Source organism: Microcebus murinus, chromosome 4, assembly GCF_040939455.1.
Source record: "Microcebus murinus isolate Inina chromosome 4, M.murinus_Inina_mat1.0, whole genome shotgun sequence".
In the NCBI taxonomy this organism is placed as follows: Eukaryota; Metazoa; Chordata; class Mammalia; order Primates; family Cheirogaleidae; genus Microcebus; species Microcebus murinus.
Genome location: NC_134107.1, coordinates 53341163 through 53357257, shown reverse-complemented (window position 1 = coordinate 53357257; position 16095 = coordinate 53341163). Strand labels below are relative to the sequence as shown.

The following is a 16095-nucleotide window of genomic DNA, read 5'->3' as shown; positions in this document are numbered from 1 at the left end:
TTGCTGGGCCTCCAATCTGGCCCTGAGGACATGGACAGCATTCAGGACCCTAATTTCCTCTCATGGGCAGTTAATCATACCTCCCAAATTTCTATGATATGTGTCCACTTCTCCCCATCTCTCCAGTGCAATGGCTGTCCCTATTGGTTTTCTTATATATATGATTGCCCTTTCACAGGACAGCCAGGACAAGTTGTTTAATTAAAAGAATTTAATTGTATCCATTTTAATGCTATTGAGTAATATGTGTACTTAATTCAAATGGCTTACAAAAGAAAGCAATGCTCCAGAGCCTCATCCATTACAAATCCAAAGTCTCACTCCCTGTAGGTAAACACTTTGACTCTTTATACTATTGCATGTTTGAGATACTTCAGTATCTAAAAATAAAATGGTTTGCTAAAGAAAAATTTAGAATTTCTGTGTTTCTGCTGTTTCCTCTTCTTGTTTATGCTGAATATAACTGATACGTAGAGAAAATTAGTGGTTTTTCCATACCTGAAAGGATCTGTACAGATTTTATTTTTTGAACTTATTATTAGAAAGTAAGACCAAAATATTAAATGGGCTAAATATAAAAAAATACAAATTTTAATATATATTCTATTAGAAAGATAGAATAAAAATTAATAAAAATGGCCTTTATCAAAAAGTCCCAAAACAATAAATGTTGGTGTGGATGTGGAGAGATAGGAACACTCCTACACTGCTGGTGGGACTGCAAACTAGTTCAACCTTTGTGGAAAGCAATATGGAGTTACCTTAAACAGATACAAGTAGATCTACCATTTGATCCAGCAATCCCACTACTGGGCATCTACCCAAAAGAACAAATGACACTCAACAAAAAAGATACCTGCACTCGAATGTTTATAGCAGCACAATTCATAATTGCAAAGTTATGGAAATAGCACAAGTGTCCATCAATACATGAGTGGATTAATAAAATGTGGTATATGTATACCATGGAGTACTATTCAGTTTTAAGAAACAATGGTGATATAGCACCTCTTGTATATTCCTGGATAGATCTGGAACCCATTCTACTAAGTGAAGTATCCCAAGAATGGAAAAACAAGCACCACATGTACTCACCAGCAAATTGGTATTAACTGATCAACACCTCAGTGGACATATAGGAATAACATTTATCAGGTGTCGGGCAGGTGGGAGAGAGGAGGAGGGGATGGGTATATACATACATAATGAGTGAGATGTGCACTGTCGGGGGGATGGTCACGCTTGAAGCTCTGACTCAAGGGGGCAGGGGAGGGGGGCAAGGGCAATATATGTAACCTTAACATTTGTATTCCCATAATATACTGAAATAAAGAAATTAATAATTGCTCACTACTAACAGGCCATGGAATGTCACAGTACTATGTTTGAAATTTACAGAGCATGTAATAAGTACAGTGAATGTGGAATCTCTCAGATAAGGTTATTACAAATAAGTTATTCATTTTATTCTAGCAAAATAAAGAATAAATATAAACCTTATCCAACCAAGAATGTGTTTTTGGTTTCTTTTACACTCATGTATATTTCCTTCAGCTTTTTCTTTATATCTTATGCATAGCAAGATATAATGATACCTAACTCAGTTCATTGCTATTTCGCAGTAATCAAAAATGTGGAAGCAACTCAAGTGTCCATGGATAAAAGAATGGATGAACAAAAAATGTGTGATGTACATATAAAAGAATATTATTCACCTTTATAAAGGAAGGAAATTCTGACATATGCTACAACATGGATGATCCTTGAGGAGGACATTATCCTAAATGATATAAGGTAGTCACACAAATGCTGCAAAACACAAATACTGCAAAAAATTCCACACGTAGGACGTACCTGTAGTAGTGAAGTTCATAGAGGCAGAAAGTAAATGGTGGTTTACTAAGTCTGAAAGTGAGAGGGGAATGAAGACTTATTGTTTAGTGGTTTCAAAGTATCAATTTTACAAGATGAAAAGAGTTCTAGAGATGGATGATGATGGTTGCACAACAATGTGAATGTTCTTAGTACCAATGAACTATATGCTTAAAATGGTTAAGATGGAGATTTTATGCTATATGTATTTCACTACCATTAAAAATAATTTTTAAAATACAGAAACAACGTACCCACAGACTAATAGAAAGAATAGAGAGCACAGATATAAACCCACACATAAATGGCCAACTAATTTTAGAAAAGGTCACTAAGAATACACAATAGAAAAAAGATAGTCTCTTTGATAAACGCTTTTGGAAAAACTGATTATATGCATGTATAAGAATGAAATTGGACGCTTCTTAAACCATTCACAAAAACCAATTCAACATGGATTAAAAAACAAAACATAAGACCTAAAACCATAAATTTCCTAGAAGAAAACCTGGAGGAAAATGCCCCTGACATTGGCCTGGGCAATAATTTTTTCAGTTTAATAGCAAAAACTTAGGCAAGAAAAGCAAAAATAAACAAGTGAAACTACAAAACAAAAACATATTCTGGGCCGGGCGCTGTGGCTCACGCCTGTAATCCTAGCTCTTGGGAGGCCGAGACAGGCAGATTGCTCAAGGTCAGGAGTTCAAATCCAGCCTGAGCAAGAGCGAGACCCCGTCTCTACTATAAATAGAAAGAAATTAATTGGCCAACTGATATATATATAAAAAATTAGCCGGGCATAGTGGCGCATGCCTGTAGTCCCAGCTGCTCGGGAGGCTGAGGCAGAAGGATCACTCGAGCCCAGGAGTCTGAGGTTGCTGTGAGCTAGGCTGACGCCACGGCACTCACTCTAGCCTGGACACCAAAGCGAGACTCTGTCTCAAAAAAAAAAAACATATTCTGCATAGCAAATGATACATTCAAAAAAATGAAAAGGCAACCCATGAATTGGGAGAAAATATTTGCAAATCATATATCAGAGAAGAGGTTAACGTCCCCAAAATATAAAGAACTCATATAACAATTCAATAGCAAAAAAAAAAAAAAAAAATACTGGTTAAAAATGGGCACATGATTTGAATAGACATGAATCAAAAGGAGACATATGAATGGCTAAAAGGTAGATAAAAAGCTATTAATCAATATTGCTAATCATCAAGAAAATGCAAATCTAAACCACAATGAGATATCACCTCATATTTTACAATGGAGACTATAAAAATGAGAAGAGATAAAAAGTGTGGACAAATGTATAGAGAAAAGGGAACCCTTGTACATTGTTGGTAGGACTGTACATCGATGTATCCATTATAGAAACTGTATGGGGATTCCTCAAAATGATCCAGCAATCCTTTTACAGTGTATATACTCAAAGGAAATGGAATCAGTACCTCGTGGAGATTCTGAGCCACCGTGTTCATTGAAGTTTTAATCACAATAGCCAAAATATAGAAATATTATAAGTCTTCATGAGGATATAAATGGATGAACAAAATTTGGTATCTATACACACACACTGGAATATTATTCAGCCTTTTAAAAGAAGCAGATGTGGCCATTTGCCACAATATGCGTGGTCCTAAAGGCCATTATCCTAAATAAAATAAGCCATACACGGAGATAAAAGTATTGCATGTCCTATCACTCTGGGAGGCCAAGGCAGGCGGATTTCTCGAGGTCAGGAGTTCGAAACCAGCCTGAGCAAGAGTGAGACCCCATCTCTACTATAAATAGAAAGAAATCAATTGGCCAACTAATATATATAGAAAAAATTAGCCAGGCATGGTGGTGCATGCCTGTAGTCCCAGCTACTCGGGAGTCTGAGGCAGAAGGATTTCTTGAGCCCAGGAGTTTGAGGTTGCTGTGAGCTAGGCTGACGCCACGGCACTCACTCTAGCCTGGGCAACAAAGTGAGACTCTGTCTCAAAAAAAAGAAAAGTATTGCATGATCTCACTTATATATGGAATCTAAACCAAAATGACAAATACATAGAAACAGAGCAGATTGGCGGTTACTAGGGGAAGAAGGGGGGGTACTGGAAAATGTAGGTCAAAGGCTAAAATGTTGCAGTCTTGTAGGATAAGTTTAGCAATCTAATGAACAGCAAACGGAACTCAACAACACGTCAAAAAAAAAAGAAGTCCACCATGACCAAGTGGGCTTCATCACAGGGAAGAAAGGATGTTTCAACATATGTCAATCAATAAATTTGATTGACCACATAAAAATAAGGACCATATGATCATCTCAATAGATACATTTAAAAATATTTGCCCAGCCTTTTACTTATTTTGTGTCGGAAAGTTGCTATAATATTAAGACAAATTAACCTGCCACATCCAGATGTGGAAGTCTCTATACTTTAAAAAGAAAGGGTTAGCTGAAAAGGAATGTGTCCCAGAAACAAAAGTCCCCTAGTGGTAAAGTGTTCTCAAACAACCTCTCACTCTGTTCTCCACAGAGAATATATGCCTCAAAAGAAATTGAATTATTAAGAGGGTACTCATGGTCTTAAGTATTTATTTAACCTGTATGTATGTGCCTCTCTTAAATACTCTCTCATATAAGGATTGAAAAAAAAATGTTAAGGAGTCATTCTCTGTATTAATTAGGTTAATATTGTACTTGTAAATCACTAAGAACAGTGCCCAGAATGTAGTGAACAATTTCATTATTAACTGCTATTGCTAATACTGTTACTGCAGCTATTGCTACTATTACTAATATTTACCTTCTAGATCTTCTAACTCTCCAAATATGAAAGTACATAAGGGCCAAACTATTCAATAGGTTGTGATTACAAACCTTTTAGTAAACTAGGCAGGGATTCTAGTTGCTAATCTGGGTTATTACAGTGTCAAGGCAGTGGTGTAGATCTGGTGAGTATGAGTTTGTGCAAATACTGTCACATACAATCACTTGAATCAGGTGGAAGCATTGAACATTTCATTGACAAGAATTCAAAGTCAGCAGAGACAGTAGTTTAAGCAGGAAGAAAAGCTTCATCCAAGCCGGGCGCGGTGGCTCACGCCTGTAATCCTAGCTCTCTGGGAGGCTGAGGCGGGCGGATTGCTCGAGGTCGGGAGTTCGAAACCAGCCTGAGCAAGAGTAAGACCCCGTCTCTATTATAAATACAAAGAAATTAATTGGCCAACTAATATATATAGAAAAAAAAATTAGCCGGGCATGGTGGCACATGCCTGTAGTCCCAGCTACTTGGGGAGGCTGAGGCAGGAGGATCGCTTGAGCCCAGGAGTTTGAGGTTGCTGTGAGCAAGACTGACGCCATGGCACTCACTCTAGCCTGGGCAACAAAGCGAGACTCTGTCTCAAAAAAAAAAAAGAAAAAAAAAAAAAAGAAAAGCTTCATCCAGCCATCCATTATCATTAATTCTTTTTCCTTTATTTCAAATATGCAATGATGCTTAGGAAGTTCCAGGAATAGGAATTGTTGTGAAAATTAAGGCATTGGGGGAAACGAAAGGCACTGAGTTTCAATATGAAGCTTACGACACTGTGGAGAAAGGAAATATTGAATCTGTATATACATATGCATTAAGTGAGCTGTAGAAAATACACAGGGTTATATGTAATATTATTCTATGAAATCCTACAAAAATAACAAGCATCACTAGAAAACATTCCCCTACCAAGCTCTCTCTTCAGAGCCCCCTTGATCTCCTTGTTCCTGAGACTGTAGATGAGGGGGTTCAACATGGGGATGACCACCGTGTAGAACACAGACACCACCTTGTTCTGGTCAGTCGAGTAGCTGGACTTGGGCATCACATAAATGAATGTAATGGTCCCATAGAACAGAGTGACCGCAGTGAGGTGGGAGGTGCAGGTGGAGAAGGCCTTGTGGCGCCCCTCGGTGGAGCGCATCTTCAGGATGGTGATAAGGATGTAGATGTAGGAGATGGCTATGACGAACACGGTGACCACAATGATGGTGCCAGAAGAAAATGAAGGAACAGCTGTGGAGACACTGGCATCAGAACAGGAGAGTTCAATTAAAGGAGCAAAATCACAGAAAAAATGATTCACTCTATTTGGTCCACAGAAAAGTAAAGAAAAGAAGGAAAAGATAAAGGAGGAAGCATTAAGAAAACCACCTAAATAAGCCACTACAAGTAACTGCACACAGACTTGAGTGGACATTTTGGCTGAATAAAGCAGTGGGTTGCAGATTGCCACAAAGCGGTCATAAGCCATGGCAGCCAGAAGGAAGCATTCAACTGTCCCAAAGAAAGCAGTTGAACCAAGCTGGGTGACACATCCAAGGTAGGAGATTGTATTTCTCTCCACCAGGAAGTTCACAAGCATGTTGGGGGTGACGGAAGATGAAAAGCCTATGTCAGCAGAAGCCAAGTTGCTCAGAAAAAAATACATAGGGTGATGGAGCTGAGAGGAGATTCTGATGAGAATGATTATGCTGAGGTTGCCAGATATGGTCACCAGGTAGATGCACAGGATGATCATAAAGGAAATGACCCGAAGGACTGGATCATCTGTTAAGCCCAATAGAATGAATTCTGTCACAGCAGTGTGGTTCCTGACCACCAGGGAATCCATGAGTCAATGCAGCTGCTCCTCAAATGAACCTGTGATGAGAACCACACACTAAAGCGGTTAAATTTGATGGTTGCATTTTCATTAATAGATATATAAAGGTTAATATCAAGGAAAGTTTGGACTAAAAATCATTTTTTTATTATTTTTTTTAGTTCAGCATATTACAGGGGTACAAATGTTTAGGTTACGTATATTGCCCTTGTTCTACCTGAGTCAGAGCTTCAACCATGTCCATCCCCCAGATGGTGCAGATCCGTCAGGTGTGAATATACCCATCCCCTCCTGCTCCCTTCCACCTGCCCTACACCCAGTGAATGATACTAATATATGTGCACTTAAGTGTTGATCAGTTAAAACCAATTTGATGGTGAGTATATGTGGTGCATGTTTTTTCCATTCTTGGGATACTTCGCTTAGTAGAATGGGCTCCAGCTCTATCTAGGATAATACAAGAGGTGCTATATCACCATTGTTTTTTGTGGCTGAGTAGAACCCCATGGTATACATATACCACATTTTATTCATCCACTTACGTATTCATGGGCACTTGGGTTGCTTCCACATCTTTGTTTTATTGAATTTAGAGTGTCATTGTTATATATTTTTGTGTAATGAGTCATTCTATATCTTAAATCGTTTTTACCAGAAACACCAAAACGACTTACTTAACATAATGTATATCCTTTTATAGTCTTTTTACAAAATGTACTTAAAGTGGCTTTGAAGCTAAAGATTTAAAAATATAACAAAAAGGGATAATAAGTACAGCAAAAAAGATTAAAGCATCTAAGGGTAGGATTATGCAACAGAGACATGAGTATTGGCTAACATTTACTGAATGGTTACTAAATTACTGGCACAAAGGTTAAGAAATATATATGCATTTTTTAATGTCCATACAATAATAATCAGTAGTTCTAATTCATATTTTGTAGATGAGGAACCTGAATTTATAACTTACCTAAAGTTACATAGCAAGTGGTGGAAACAGGCTATGAACCCCAGGCAGTCTAGATCCAGTCAATTCCTGCAAAAACTATGCTATAAATGAAAGTCAATAATATTTGCCATGAAATATAGTCCACTTGAAAATAGGTGGATAACAGATTAGTATTTCAGTTTTCTGACAATTAATGTATAACAGAGGTACCTAATTAGTTACATGGTTTACCATGTCTATTGGTTAAACAACACTAGTTTTTAAAAGGAGAAATATAATTTTCTTGAACACACAAGGAAGAAATAGAAAGGAATTTCAAGTTTTGTTTATGAATGAAGGCACCTAGTATAAATTGATTAACTTATTTTAATATTTCCAGTTAAAACATTGTTGTATCTGGTAGCTTGATATATTACTATAATCACTATGCAAATGTTATATGATTAATATTCAGTGCATAATTGCAGTATACTTATTCAAATAAAGCAAATAATTTCCTAATGTAACAATGTTTTCTAATTGAAGTATTGATATTATAGAATAAAATAGTACTATTTTGGAAATAATTTACAGCTGAATAACAGTTTCAGGCTACAAACTTTATAGTTTACTCACGTTCACGTTCAGCTAGTGGCCAGACTGAGTTTCTTCTCCAAGTTTTCTGACTTTATATCTTTGACTTTGTCCAGAGCATCCAGTTGTCTGTGATGCTGGAGCATTCAGACTAATAAACAAAGCAGGTCTTTCCACAACATATTTACTCGAAGTAAGTTTACAAAGCACCTCACAGTTAGTGAAGTTATTAGCATCATGGCTGAGTGCCAAATTTAGATAGCATTAAATGACCAGGTGAGCTTCTGTTCTTTTGACTGGGTAAATAAGAATTATGCCTATTTATTCACACTAAATTAGCTGTGGAAATTCAATTGAATTCGTCTAAAGTTACTTGTTAGATTACATCTGCCCTGTTTTCAACTATGACTTCTAAGTACAAACACATAAGTATGGGTAAACTATAAACTTTTTAGGCTGAAAGTTTATTCAGCTGTATATTATTTCTAAAATAACACTATTTCATACTATAATATCAATACTTCAATTAGAAAACATTGTTACATTAGGAAATTATTTGTTTGGTTTGAATAGAGAGACAATTTTTGTAGAATAAAGGGTTCCCAAATGGTAAATGAAAATCAATATATCAAATTCACTGATAAAAGCCAAAATCTTACTTCTTCAAAGAAGAATTGGCTGGGCATGGTGGGTCACGCCTGTAATCCTAGCTCTCTGGGAGGCCAAGACGGGAGGATCACTCAAGGTCAGGAGTTCGAAACCCCAGCCTGAGCAAGGGTGAGACTCTGTCTCTACTAAAAATAGAAAGAAATTAATTGGCCAACTAAAAATATATAGAAAAATTAGCTTGGCATGGTGGTGCATGCCTGTAGTCCCAGCTACTCGAGAGGCTGAGGCAGGAGGATTGCTTGAGCCCAGGAGTTTGAGGTTGCTGTGAGCTAGGCTGATGCCAGGCACTCTAGCCCAGGCAACAAAGTGAGACTCTGTCTCCCCAAAAAAGAAGAAGAAGAAGAAGAAGAAGAAGAAGAAGAAGAAGAAGAAGAAGAAGAAGAAGAAGAAGAAGAAGAAGAAGAAGAAGAAGAAGAAGAAGAAGAAGAAGAAGAAGAAGAATTATTCATCTTACAGCTATAGATTCAAAGTCCTATTATTATATATCAACCACACGATATTATTGCTTGCCTTTGGGGATTAAATCTCTAAAGATTTTAGAGATTCAAATATGAATTCAAAAGCACCAGGGATCATTATCACATTCTCAAGTGAATATTGAACAGTTCAATCCACACAAACACAACTAATCTTTAAGGGCCTGTCAATACTCAAGTGATCAATTTTGTTCATTTTATCTAGGTGTTGCTGTACTTTTTCATTTGATGATTATTGGGAGTATAATATAATGAATTATCTCATGGCTAACTATTGATTCTAAGGTTACTGTGATATCTCAGGTTAAAAAACATTAAACTGCATATATAAAGCAGTTACCTTACCTCCATTCATTCAACATTTATTCATATTGTAAGTATTTTGTAGTGATAAATTAAGACACTCCATTAGGTACCTTTGGAAATATGGAGTGGAAATCCCACATAAAATTGAATTTCAAATACCACAATTATTTAAGTGGTAGACCATTTTCCTGTCAAAAGATATAAAATAAATACTACTAAAGTTACATAGATAGAGAACTGGAAAGTAAAAAAATTGGATGCTTTCCAGGTAAGACTTAGTCTCTTACACCATGTCTCCAAGACTTAACCTCTTATACATGCACTTCCAAGGGATGACTACTGGTGAGTGACTTACATGACTAGAAGGATGATCATAGAGACAGTGACTTTCAAGCTGAAGACTCTATCTAAGTCTCTTGCTAATCCTAATATTAGAGAGTCCCATCTCATACTCTCTACTGATGCCCCTTTGGTAGAAGTGGTTTACCACTGCTGACACCAACCAACTTTCATTCAGAAAGTTGCTTGGCTTTGCCAGACAAGCACTGTGCTTGTCACTTTACTATATTATCTCATTTCATCCTCACAATCATTTGGTGAGCAAATATCCCCATTCTCCTAATTTTACAGAGAATGAGAAGGCCAATATTTAGTTTAATCTACTTGTGCAACTGTACTCAACTGGGAAAAGTAAATCTAGGTTTTAAATTCAGGTCGACTGAAGGTTACAATGTGTACTCTGTACTACTGATGTCTTCAAGATGTAAGTGCCTCAGTAACGACCACTGGCTCCCAACTAGTTCTTTTTTTTTTTTTTATTTCGGCATATTATGGGGGTACAGATTTTAAGGTTTCAATAAATGCCCATTTCCCCCCCCCCAAAAGTCTGAGTCTCCATCATGACCATCCCCTAGATGGTGCACATCTCACGCATTATGTATGTATATACCCGCCCCCCTCCCCCCTCCTACCTGCCCAATACCCTATTACTGTAGTACCTATGTGTCCACTTAGGTGCTACTCAGTTAATACCAGTTTGCTGGAGAATATATCTGGTGCTTGTTTTTCCATTCTTGGGATACTTCACTTAGTAGTATGGGTTCCAGCTCTAACCAGGAAAATATAAGATGTGCTATATCACCATTGTTTCTTAGAGCTGAATAGTACTCCATGGTATACATATACCACATTTTATTAATCCATTCTTGGATTGATGGGTACTTGGGCTGTTTCCACAGCCTTGCAATTATGAATTGTGCTGCTATAAACATTCGAGTGCAGGTGTCTTTTTTGTAGAGTGTCACTGGATCATTTGGGTAGATGCCCAGCAATGGGATTGCTGGATCAAATGGTAGATTCACTTGTATCACTTTAAGGTATCTCCATATTGCTTTCCACAGAGGTTGAACTAGTTTGCAGCCCCACCAGCAGTGTAGGAGTGTTCCTCTCTCTCCGCAACCACGCCAGAATTTATTGTTTGGAGATTTTTTGATAAAGGCCATTCTCACTGGGGTTAAGTGATACCTCATTGTGGTTTTGATTTGCATTTCCCTGATGATTAAAGTTGTTGAGCATTTCTTCATATGTTTGTTGGCCATTCTTCTGTCTTCTTTAGAAAAATTTCTGTTCAAATAATTTTACGCTTCGTATGGAACCAAAGAAGACCCCGAATATCAAGAGCAATTCTAGGCAACAAAAACAAAATGGGAGGCATTAATATGCCAGATATCAAACTATACTACAAAGCTGTAGTAATTAAAACAATATGGTATTGGCACAAAAATAGGAATATTGACCAGTGGAACAGATGTGAGAATCCTGATATAAAACCATCCTCATATAGCCATCTAATCTTTGACAAAGCAGACAAAAACATACGCTGGGGAAAAGAATCCCTCTTCAATAAATGGTGCTGGGAAAACTGGATAGCCACCTGTAGAAGGCTAAAACAGGACCCACACCTTTCACGTCTCACAAAAACCAACTCACGCTGGATAACAGACTTAAACCTAAGATATGAAACTATTAGAACTCTAGAGGAAAAAGTTGGAAACACTCTCCTAGACATCGGCCTGGGCAAAGAGTTTATGAAGAAGTCCCCAAAGGCAATCACAGCAGCAACAAAAATAAATAAATGGGACATGATCAAACTACAAAGCTTCTGCACAGCCAAAGAAATAGTCATGAAAGTAAACAGACAAGCTACAGAATGGGAGAAAATTTTTGCATCCTATGCATCCGATAAGGGACTGATAACTAGAATATACTTAGAACTCACGAAAATTAGGAAGAAAAAATCAAATAATCCCAACTAGTTCTTGATTTACAGTTTCTCTCCTTACCTTCAACACCCTACCTAATTGCCTACAACTAGCTGGGCCTCCAGTCTGGCCTGGAGAACATGGCCAGAATTCAGGATTCTGATTTCTTCTCATGGGCAGTTAACCATACCTCTCAAATTTCTATGATATGTGTCCACTTCTCTGCATCTCTCCAGTGCAATAGCTGAACTAATTGATTCTCTTATATGTATGATTGCCCTTTCACAGGACAGCCAGAATAAGTTAATTAAAATAAATTAATTATATCCATTTTAATGCTATCAAATAATTATATGTACTTAATTCGAATGGCTTATAAAAGAAAGCAATACTCCAGAGACCCATCCTTTAAAAATCCAAAGCCTCACTCCCTGCAAGTAACCACTTTGACTCTTTAAACTATTTCATGATTGAGATACTTCTGTATCTGAAAATAAAATGCTTTACTAAAGAAAAATTTAGAATTTACGTCTGTGTTCCTGCTGTTTTCCCTTTTTGCTTAAGTTGAATATAATCAATGCAAAAAAGACAATTGGTGGTTTTTCCACACCTGAAAGGATCTGTACAGATTTTATTTTTCAATTTATTATTACAAGGTAAGATCAACAATATTAAATGAGCTAAATGTCAAAAAACAGTCCAGGCAGGGTGGCTCACGCCTATAATCCTAGCACTCCAGGAGCCCAAGGCAGGCAGATTATTTGAGCTCAGGAGCTCAAGACCAGCCTGAGCAAGAGCGATACCCCATCTCTACTAAAAATAGAAGGAAATTAGCTGGACAACTAAAAATATATAGAAAAAATTAGCCAGGTATGGTGGTGCATGCCTGTAGTCCCAGCTACTTGGGAGGCTAAAGCAGGAGGATCGCTTGAGCCCAGGAGTTTGAGGTTGCTGTGAGCTAGGCTGATGTCACAGCACTCTAGCCTGGGTGATAGAGCAAGACTCTGTCTCAAAAAAAAAAAAAACAAAATAAAATAAATTTTTAATCAACATTCTATTACAAAGATAGAATAAAAATTAATAATTGCTCATTGCTAATAGGCCATGTAATGTCATGCTACTACAGAATTTATAGAGTAATTAATAAGTATAGTGAAAGTGAAATCTCTCGGATAAGGTTATTGCAAATAAGCTATTCAGTTTACTCTAGCAAAGTAGAGAATAAATATAAATCTTACCCAACAAAAAAGTATTTTTTTAGACAGAGTCTCACTCTTGTTGCCCCAGCTAGAGTGCTGTGGTGTCAGCCTAGCTCACACAACCTCAAACTCCTGGGCTCAAGCAATCCTCCTGCCTCAGCCTCTCGAGTAGCTGGGACTACAGGTATGTGCCACCACGCCCAGCTAATTTTTTCTATATATTTTTACCTGGCCAATTAATTTATTTCTATTTTTAGTAGAGATGGGGTCTTGCTCTTGCTCAGGCTGGTCTTGAACTCCTGAACTCAAACGATCCACCCTCCTTGGCCTCCCAGAGTGCTAGGATTACAGGCATGAGCAACTGTGCCTGCCCGAAAAAGTATTTTTGATTTCTTTCACAGTCGTATATATTTCCTTCAGTCTTTTATTTATATCTTATGCATAGCAACATGTAATATTAATACCTAACTCAATTCACTGTTATCTCAAAGTCCTGTGTTACTGAAAAATTCAGTTTCTTTATCTTTCAAGTTTTTTCTATGGCTAATATAAGTAATCTTATTTAAATTTAATTTTAATCAAGGTTGAATTAGACAACTTACAGTTTAAAATTTGGACTTCTACAGCTTATACCATTCTTTATTGATGCAGAATTTATGCTTTCCTCCATTGACATCCGGCACACCTCTGCCATTCACAAAATACACACGCATCTTCCCCTATTGCCTTCCTTCAATATTATTATATTTTCATTTTCTGTTTTATTATACTTTGAAACTTTATCTAATATACATTTTATTTCAATTAATTTAATCTGAATTAGTTATGTAAAATATTATATGACCCCCTATTTTATTTATGAGAATAAAGATATCTACATGCCTCAATTTCTCTTCAATTCTCTTCCCAAAATTTGCCCTTCTGTTTCAGTCAGCTGTAACTTGACACTGCATTCTGTAATTAGCTCTAAGTTTTAAAAATTCTGTGTGCTGATTTTCTGTATTATTTTCAAAATATGAAAATAAATACTGATACTCTTATGAGTATATAAATAGTACCCACTGGAGACCTAGGACTTTTCCTGAAATTGTATCCTTATTTGCTTTACTTCTTTTCCCTCTCCTGCTTCCCTATTTCCTTGTTTCTACTGGGAGTATCTCCTTGATAAATTATTTTAAACAAACCCTAGAAAGTGATGTCAACAAGATGGACAACTAGAAGACCTTAGCACTTGAGTATCTAAAACCTAATGGTAGATAGATCAGTAGGGGGACTATAGCTTACAATAATCTGTTAAATATTTCAAAATATACAGAAAAGAAGAATTTGGATAGTTCCAGCATAAAGAAAAGACAAATACTTAAGGTGATGAATATCCAAAGTACATAGATTTTTATCTTTACAAATTATATTAATGTATTACACTATCACATGTACTCCAAAACTATGCACATCTCTTATATAACAACAAAAAGAAATAAAAAGATAAATCAAGAAAGCAATCTCATTTAGGATAACATAAAAAAAAGAATAAAATACTTAGTTAGGAATACATTTAACCAAGGAAGTAAAAGATCTGTACTCTGAAAAGTATAAAACATTAATGAAAGAAATTCAGGGTACAAATAAATGACCCCAAATACCTAAAAAATATCTTCAGCAAAAAACACAAAGCTGAAAATATAACACTTATCGATTTTCAATTTTATTAAAAAGATATAGTAATCAAAACAGTATGGTGCTAACATAAAAACAAACCCACAGAAAGGCTAATAAAAACTACAACGAGATAGCAACTCACACCAATCAGGATGGCTACAATCAAAAAAAAGAAAAAGAAATTAAGTATTGATATGGATGTAGAGAAATTGAAACCTTTGTGAACTATTGGTGAAAATGTAAAATGGTGTAGCCACTGTTGAAAACAGTATGGCAGTTCTCAACAAATTAAAAATAGAATTATCATATGATCTGGCAATTTCACTTCTGGCTTTATACCCCCCAAAATTGAAAAAAAATGGGTATATACCCCAAACATTAAGATATGTATACACCTATGTTCATAACAGCATTCTTCACAATAGCCAAAAATGTGGAAGAAACCTAAGTGTTCATGGATAGATGAATGGGTAAACAAGAAATGTGGACTATACATACAAGAGAATATCATTCAGCCTTATAAACGAAGGAAATTTTGACATATGCTACAACATTGATGAGCCTTGAGGACATTATGCTAAATGATATAAGCCAGCCACAAAAACACAAATACTACAAAAAATTCCACATATAGGAGGTACATAAAGTAGTCAAGTTCATAGAGGCAGAAAGTAAATGGTGGTTTACTGAGGCTGAAAGTGAGAAGAGAATGAAGAGTTATTGTTTAGTGGTTACTAAGTATTGATTTTACAAGATGAAAAGAGCTCTAGAGATGGCTGATGCTGATTGTTGCATAACAATGTGAATGTTCTTGACACCACCAAACCATACACTTTAAAAGATTAAGATAGAAATTTTATGCTATATGTATTTTACTACAACTAAAAATAAGTTTAAAATAAAAAGCAATATACCCACAGACCAAAAGAGAGAATAGAGAGCACAGAAATAAACCCACACATAAATGGTCAACTAATTTTAGACAAGGTCACTAAGAATACACAATAGAAAAAGGATGGTGTCTTTAATAAACGTTTTTAGGAAAACTGGATATCTGCATCCAAAAGAATAAAATTGGACTCATCCTAAACCATTTACAAAAGCCAACTGAAAATGGATTAAAGATTCAAAAACATGAGACCTAAAACCATAACATTCCTAGAAGAAAACTTAGGGGAAAATGTCCTTGACATCAGCCTGGCAATAACTTTTTCAATTTGATAGCAAAATCGCAGGCAAGAAAAGCAAAAATAAACAGATGGACTACATAACGAAAAGTATTCTTCACAGCAAAGGAAAAATATAACAAAATGAAAAGGAAACCTATGAACTGGGAGAAAATATTTGCAAACCATATGTCTGATAAGAGGCTAATATTGAAAAAATATAATGAACTCATATAATTCAACAGCAAAAAAAACTGATTAAATATGGGCACAAGATCTGAATAGACATTACTCAAAAGAAGACATATAAATGGCCAACAGGTAGAAAAAATGCTGCTA

At 36.1% G+C, this 16095-nt stretch overlaps 2 protein-coding genes across 2 annotated transcripts in view; one reads left to right on the top strand and one right to left on the bottom strand.

Annotated features, from left to right (window-relative positions):
• The window catches only part of EIF3F (eukaryotic translation initiation factor 3 subunit F), a 288155-nt gene that overhangs the window by 91268 nt on the left and 180792 nt on the right, over positions 1 to 16095 (top strand). The window lies entirely within an intron of this gene.
• LOC105881941 (olfactory receptor 5P76-like) lies at positions 5533 to 6507 on the bottom strand. The gene has a single exon (XM_012783935.1). It carries the CDS (start codon positions 6505 to 6507, stop codon positions 5533 to 5535), a length of 975 nt encoding a protein of 324 aa, XP_012639389.1.